The 8,251-nt window shown below is 31.9% G+C and overlaps 1 protein-coding gene across 1 annotated transcript; it reads right to left on the bottom strand.

Annotated features, from left to right (window-relative positions):
* Window positions 1-2,026: 2,026 nt before the first annotated feature.
* Window positions 2,027-8,018, bottom strand: LOC132275358 (F-box/kelch-repeat protein At3g23880-like). Its single transcript, XM_059776829.1, has 3 exons — window positions 6,970-8,018; window positions 4,990-5,219; window positions 2,027-2,124 (listed from the first exon to the last, which is right to left on the bottom strand). Exons 1-3 carry the CDS (start codon window positions 8,016-8,018, stop codon window positions 2,027-2,029), a joined length of 1,377 nt encoding a protein of 458 aa, XP_059632812.1.
* Window positions 8,019-8,251: the final 233 nt, after the last annotated feature.

Here is an 8,251-nt window from a genome sequence, read left to right as displayed (position 1 = left end):
GATGGTACAAGTCCATTTTCTTGAATTTTGTGGGTGTGATGGATCAGGGTAGATGAGGCCTGTGAATAATAAATTAATAAATTACTATACAAATTAATAAATTATAATTATGAAAATTAATTTTGTCTCAATTGAAACTACTTCGTAAAAATAAATTTTGAAAACATACTTGAAAACTAATTCTATCTCTACTGAAACAACTTCATAAAAATAAATTTTTCAGAACTTGAAATTACCTAAAGGCTATGTTTGGATACCCAGAATTGTATTTGATTAGAATTGTATTGAGATTGCAATTTCATGGTATTACAATTCTACCAGTTCAAATCCAAATTCACTATTTGAATGAACTTTAGAATTCAAGTGTAATTGAATTTCAATTCCAATTTAAGTGTTTGAATACCGTCATTGATTGGGAATTGAAATAAACAAAGTAAATAATAAATAAATAAATATATATATATATATATATATATATATATATATGTATAAAAAATTATATAGACACATATAAAATTACATGAGAAGCTAATTCATTTAAAAATTAGAGTCTTTAGCGAAAAAAAATTTGTGAAAAAAGATTAATGGATAATGGAAAAGTGTTGTCCAAAATTTTAGATCTCTAATTGGGAGGTGGATTCATTCTCAACCTACAATGCAGTCCACTCGTGCCCCTTTTGCCCAATGTTTATATTTTGTATACGCACTCCATTTTCTCAAATTACACTACATTTATGTTTTTTTTTTTTTTAAAAAATGACAAGAAGGTCCTTAAATTCATTAATGTACTATCTCTTAATTTATAATATCATAACTACCATTTATACAACTTTAACATTTTTTTACCTTCTTCACTTTATTTAGTATTTTTTTCCCTTTCTATTTGTTTTTTCCAGAGGTCCTCTCAAAGAAAATAATTTACTCCATACTAATAATTTAATTTTTGACAGTCAAAAGAATTAATTTAGTCCATAATGATTTTTTTTTTTTTTTTTTTTTTTTTTTTTTGGTACAATAGAAAGAGATATTATGCAACAAAGTTAACTTTTTTTTCAATCAAAGAGGTAACTTTTTTTTTTTTTTTTTGATAATTTTTTATGGGTCAAGTCAAAAGAAATAATTTATTAGATAAAAATAACCCTTTTTTTTTTTTTGGTTCTTATCAAAAGAGATAATTTATTCAATATATATATATATAATCCTCTTCTTTTCATACTTTTTTTTTTCTTTTGGGGATGTTGACAAAAAAATATAATTTCTTCAATAAATAATTTTTTTCGGAGTTTTTTTTTTTTTCAACATTAAAAGAGATAATTTTTTTAATGGTTACTTTTTATTTTTATGGTCCAGTCAAAAGAGTCAATTTATTCAACATAAATTTTTATTTCTTGGTCCCGTAAAAAAATAAAATAAAATTATTAAATTTATTTTTTGTCTTGTTAAAAGAGACCTAAAATACTAAAGATTAGAGATAAGGAGAAGAAATCTAAAACTATAGTTTTGTCATTTAAAAAGTAATAATTATTTATTTGTAAAATTAGGGTTAGAATTGCCATTTCATTTAAGATTGTAATGAAAATGTTGAACCATTTTATTTAAGATTGTAGTGAAAACGTTGAAAAGTGAATTACATATATCGCCTCCCTTTATATATATATATATATATATATATATATATATATATATATATATATATATATTAACGCATCAATACTACTACATGGAGTTAACTCAATATTAGAGCTGCAACTTGGGAGGGCTAATCGAGCCCAGCCCAACCCCAACCCCAACCCCAACCCCAACTCAAAAATTTTAAAATCTGGACATACAATTCACAAATCGGGCTTATGTTCAGGTTGGGTTTTGTCAAAACCCAAACATATTCGGGTTGGGGTTGGGCTCAACCCGAATCGAACCCAAAACCTAAAATTATAATTTTTTTTTTCTCCTTTCTCTCTCCTCTTTCTTCTTTCTCTTTCTCTCTCTCTCCCGCCGTCCCTCTGCCGCTGATTTACCGTAGCCGCTGTCATCCCTCTTCCTCAGCCGCTGATCCGCCGCCGCCATCGTCCCTCAGCCGCTGATCCACCACCGCTGATACCATGAAGAATAATGTCCGAGGGTGTACTATATCCAACGAATACTTAAAAGAAAAAATAAACAAAATAGGCATCCCAAAGACATTCAAATATACAAATAAAAGAGAACCCATGTCGTACAGATTATTATTATCTAATAGAGCCACTCGTCAAAATTAGACAGACACAATTATACAATTTAAGACACATTTTATCACAATGTTACTACTATCTCTCAACCCTCAAACATGACAAAAACAAAACAAAAACACCAATTATACAAATTAAGACACATTTTATCACAATGGAACAGCCGGCGATGGAAACTGAAAGATATGGGTTTTGATGTTTTGAACAATCTGAAATGATATGCCGATATGGGTTTTGAATTTTTGATTCTTGCATACATCTGAAATATTTGGGTTTTGAACTTCTGATTCTTGAAGACATTTCCGAAATATATAGGTTTTGAACTTCTGATTCTTGTAGATTTTGTAGTTTACAGTTGCAGAGAGAGAGAGAGTTGAGAATGAGACAGGAGGCATTTGGGGAGGCTGAAATGATTTGCCCTAAATTTTTTTTGTTTTTTAATTAATAATATAATCAAATATAATATATATATATATATATAATATGTGTGTATATATATAATATGTATAAATTTCCGAAAAAAAAAAAATTTACTACCTCCGTCCCAAAAATAATGTCATGTTTCAGAAACCGTGTCAGTTCAATTTGTGAAAGTCACGATTTTCTAAAAGTGATACTTTTTATAGGACGGATGGAGTAAAATACTCAACCCATCAACCCGACCCAACCGGCCCGAAAATATTCAGATTGGGTTTTGACCATAACTCATGTTAGATACAATTCGGGCTGGCCCAATCCAACCCGATTTGGGTTAAGGTTGGGTTGAGACTGAGCTAGGTTGGGCCAATCCAACTTGCAGCCCTACTTAATATGCAGTCCACCCAAACCCTCTATCCACCCATGATATGTGAATTTTATTTATTTTAATATCTAATTCCACTCAGTATCCATAGCTTTTATTTCACATATTATTTTTTGATATTATTTATATTCTGTGCTGTACCTTAAGTCAAAAAGAAAGTATATAGAAGTTTTGAGATATATTTATCAAAGAAATGAAATCAAATAAACAAAAAATCAAAATTATTCAAGACATTCATATTTTTTATAATCAGTCACGTCTTTTCTTATCACTTCTTTTAAAAAATATTTTTTCTTTGTTCTACAAATTAATTTAAATTAAATTTTGATAATCACATTGGTCCAATTATATCTGCTATATAAGTTAAATTTCAATGACAACATAAGTTTTATTCAACAAATAAGATTCAACAGTCCACACTTATAAATATGCATTTGGAATTATCATCACCTGAATAGCATAGTTATGATATATATATATATATATATCTATTGGCTCCCAAATTTTAAGCAACTTTTTTTTTTCTTTTTTTTTCTTTTACAAATTAATTACAGCAATTAAGTTACATTTTTCTTTTTAACAAGCCAAGAACTAATTAAGTAACTTAATTGAACGTTTTGTTTTCTATTATTTATTTATTTACCAAGGCATGGGATAAATTTTAAATATATGTGACCAACAATGAATCGGATTAGGGATGGCAACGGGGGCGGGTTTGGGCGGGTGTATCTTCCCCCACTCCCGCAACAGTTTAAAAATCCCGCTCCTGCCCCCGTCCCCATCCAAAACCGCAAAAACAGGAAGACTTTCTACCCCATCCCCGCAACCGTTTAACATTTTTACCTCGCGAGTACCCGTCTCGCCCCATTTAAGACCATAATTTATTTATTGTTAAAATTGATTTACTCTTCTTTTTTTTTCTCTCATCTTTAGTTCTGTACCATTGCAACTTTCCTTGTAATTAATTTATTACTTTAATATTGTTATATATGGTACTTAATATATAGTGAGAAATATATATATTAATGAAATTAGAGTACTTAAGTAATTTGTCTATCTAAATGGGGTGGGGCGACCTCCCCCGCGCCAAACTCGTGCAAATTTTTATTACATCAAACCATCCCGATCAAATAAGCTAAACGGTCCCCTAAAATTGCCAAAAATGGAACGAAACGGGACAGAACGAGTCAAATTGTCATCTCTAACCCGGATACGTGAGATTGTAAATATAAGAGATATAAATGTGAATTTAATTAGCCTGGGCAATATGCTGCCAGCAACGCCCACATCCACATCACGTTATACCTCGTTTACATACATACATTCCCTCAGTAATTAGCCTTCTTTTATCTCTTTTATTATCGTTTTTAAGGGCAAATAATACTGTACAAGTGTATGTATATATGTGTGTGTGTGTATATATATATATATAAACACATACACACCCACTCACACGGCCACACGAGAACGAGACACTATTAAATGTTACACTTGAAGGGCTGGGGTTGAGTGAGCTATATAGAGCCACAGAGGTGTTGTGTTCGGGTTTGTTTTGGTATTGGAAATCCTTGATTATATCATGGGATTCAAATTGTTGATTTGGAATGTTTAGAATTACAATGCAATTTTAATCCCAAATTGATTTGTACCAAATAATGAATTTGAAATTGAGAGTCCCAATTCTAATTTCAAAGTTCCAATATGATGCTCAATTCTAATTTCAAAGTTTTTTTTTTTTTTTTTCGTAAATAATTCTAATTTCAAAGTTCCATACTGCCAAACGTACCTAAAGAGAACGGTCAATAGAATTAATTTGAATATATATATCCAAAAGCCTTCAAGATGTTGAAGTGATGGAGGAGAGGAATCCCCCAAACAAAAGAGGAAAAAATAAAAAAATAAATTTGTTGTTTCCATTAACAAATGCTCCCTTTCCTTCAAAAACGAATCTTGAAAACAAACCTTGAATCTTTTTCCAAGAATTGGTTCTTCGTGAATAGACTTGGATTTCAAATTCTTTTTCATAAATATTTTCATAAAGACCTATCACCACCTTGTAGTCATCCTTGGAGGAATCATAACCAAACCCATAGAAGTTGTAGGTAAACTCTGAAGGACCGGTTTGCGGCAGCTCTTTGCATTGTCTAGTGGTAGGGTTCCATAAGAATGAGTCTTTAGCATTCCAGTCAAAACTGCACAATAACAAGCCATTACAAGAACACAAAACCTTCGCGGTTCTAGGTCGACTGCGGATCAATGGAAGATGGAGATTAACAATATTATTATCCAAAGCTTCAAAGTCCATACATTGAAATGACGATTGATCAGCTTTAAAGTCCATACATGTGACAAAAAGGCCACGTTGGTATTTACCCAAAAAAAAAAAAGGCCACGTTGGTTGCGCATTTTGTTGAAGCCAGGTTGCACAAATAGAGTGAGCCAATTCTTGCATACGCATCTGAACCGGAGGATGGACTTGGCGGGTTGTTTTGGAAGTATGTTGACGATGATCTCTTCAGGAAGATATGGTAATGGCTTTGTTGTGCCTTTCTCATCTTTTGCCATCATTCTTTGTTTTTGGTTTCTGTATATTTTGGTTATCGTGTTGGATATAATTTATAAATGACGGGTCACAGAGATTTTATGCGTAAATAAAATCGAATACTATATCCACTAAGACAAGGAATGCAATATTGAATCCAACATTGTTCAATTTGTATTTATCAACAAAAACAAATACTAACTTTACCATAAGAAGGAATGCAATGTTTTATATATAAGCTTACTTTTGTACTCTTTTGGATGTAAGAATGAATGTTCTATTATTTGTCAATTGTTATCTTCAAATGTTTGATAATTTAATTAATGAAGGATATTGATGGGGTTTACACAGTCCTAAAGTAGAGAGAATTGTCGTTGTAGTAAATAATAATAATACATATATGAATAAATTTTGTATAATTAAAACTTGTAAGCATATGGAAGGAGTACCCATGAATTTTGAGTAATTCCAAGGTTGAATTATATATATATATATATATATATATTTTCAAGGCAATAAAGGTTAAAAATTAAATTAGTAGATGACACTTCAAAATTTAAGGCACTAACCCAATGGGCTATTAAGGCCACCGCGGTCTCTATCATTAGACAAATTATATTGACCCCTATTAAATTTGACGAATTTATAATTATGTTTCTATCCTCTTTTATATATATATATTGCAATAAAATTTCTTCTAGAAGTGGAATTTGAAAATTACAAAAATTGCTCGTATTAACATTTGAGCTCAGTGTATATGGACGAAAAAGGACGGTATAAATTTTTTTTTTTTTTTTTTTTTTTGTTTGGGTAACTGGGACAGTGTAATTTATCAAAAATTATATATATATATATTAATGGGAAATAGCGATATTCCCAATTCCGGGCGACTGATATTGGGCTGACCTTAACAAATTTTATTGAACTCATATTATTTGATCTAAACTTTAACAAATTCAATTATACCTTATAATTTCAACAGATAATTTCTTTCAACATTCAACTACGAAATTATGATCAATTGACCACATTTTAGAAAACAGTCATATACATCTAATCTTACCTCTGCATAAACCAAGTTCCACTCTCAAATTATAAATAAAATTAGGAGTAGAGAGAGAATTAGAAAGAACTCATTCGTGAGTCAAGAAACCAACAATAACCAAACACACGGGGAAATAATTGTCTGCAAACAAAGAACTTAGAAATTTAAAAAATTAATTTTAAATAAAACATATACTACATTAAATAGTTCTAGCTAAGCAAATGCTTCTGAAAACAAAACCCTACCATATATTGCAAACGTAGATTTAAGACATAACTGAACCCAACGAAAAAAAAAAATTTACTCAATACTCATTATTTTGCTCTCAATCGGTGGAACAAAACTCTCCACATACGTAGCTGATTCAATGAAAGATTTTGCAACCAAAAGATCCTTAAATGTCTTGTCTTCGAAATTGTACTCGACAATCCCTCGATTCCACACTTGCATGATAAGTTCACCACTCTTTGTGATGTATAAAGGCCAAGGTGGATCCCGCTCTGTTAAAGAAGGTGGTATGGTTATTAACTTGGTCCAAGACTCCTTCACGCCATACTCTTTCATCATCCATATACTCCAAATATTGTCCAATCTTTCCAGGTCACTACAAACTACACAAAGACACCCTTTTAAAACCCCCACAATTAACATTCGAATCTCAATATTTCCGCAATCGGGTACTGACATTTCTCCAAATTTCTTCTTCTCTAAATCAAAACAAGTAATCGTGAACAATTTTGAACCTTGACCAAGCGGAAGTCCTAACCAATGCAAAGAACCGTTAACAAATTCCCCCTTGTCTTGTAGAATTTTTCCCGCGTAAGGGAAATCTCGTGCCCTTTTCCAAGAATTGGTTCTTCGTGAATACAGTTTAATTCTATATACAGTAGTTTTAGTAATTTTCGAATAGCTGCAATGTGCTTTCACAGCCATGTAGTCATCGATGGAGGAATCATAACCAAACCCATAGAAGCCAAAGTTACCAACCCAACGACCACTTGGTGGCAGTTTTTTGCAGTGTCTAGTGGTAGGGTTGCATAAGTACAAGTCTTCAGAACAGTAAGAGAATTTGCACAATAACAAGCCATTACAAGAGCCGAACACCGTCAGTGTTTGGTACCGACTTGGGATCTGTGAAAAATGGAGATTAACAATACAATTATCTAAATCTTCGAAATCCAATCTAACTGAGTCTGATTGTCGCCCCCGCTGGGAAGTTGATACAATCAGGCCACAATGGCCGCGCATTTTGGTAAAGCCAGGCTCGGCGAATAGAGCGAGCCATGACTTGCAGACGCATCTGAATCGGACGAGGGACTTGGAGGGGACTCGCAAAAGTATTTGGACGATGATCTCTTCCGGAAGGTTTGGCAATCTGTTCCTTCTGCTCTTCTTTATTGCCATATTTGGTTTTTGGTTTTCTGATAGTACTTTTGGTTCTCAGTGCCGGCATTTATAACTAGTTTGAGAGTATTTATGCTCAAATCATAATTCTACCAGAACAAGGAATGCAAATAACTTAGCTAAAAGAGAGGGCTATTGAAAACTAATAAGGTAACTTATTACTCTTCCTTTTCCTAGTTTGAGGGGCGGAGCCAGGAATATATATATATATATATCTACAAGCAAATAATAAC

Source organism: Cornus florida, unplaced genomic scaffold (assembly GCF_030987335.1).
Source record: "Cornus florida cultivar Cherokee Brave unplaced genomic scaffold, ASM3098733v1 CherokeeBrave_3.0.0_Hap2_Chr01, whole genome shotgun sequence".
NCBI lineage: Eukaryota > Viridiplantae > Streptophyta > Magnoliopsida > Cornales > Cornaceae > Cornus > Cornus florida.
This window is presented reverse-complemented; position numbering and strand designations above follow the sequence as displayed.

Excerpts from the sequence above, each read along its gene's own strand:
- LOC132275358 (XM_059776829.1), bottom strand. The coding sequence starts at position 8,018 with ATGGCAATAAAGAAGAGCAGAAGGAACAGATTGCCAAACCTTCCGGAA. Across the intron at positions 5,220-6,969 it reads TCTTTCATTGAATCAGCTAC|TTTTGACTGGAATGCTAAAG; the intron begins GTATGTGGAGAG and ends GTTATTGTGCAG. Across the intron at positions 2,125-4,989 it reads TTCTTGGAAAAAGATTCAAG|TACACCCTCGGACATTATTC; the intron begins GTTTGTTTTCAA and ends CGTTGGATATAG.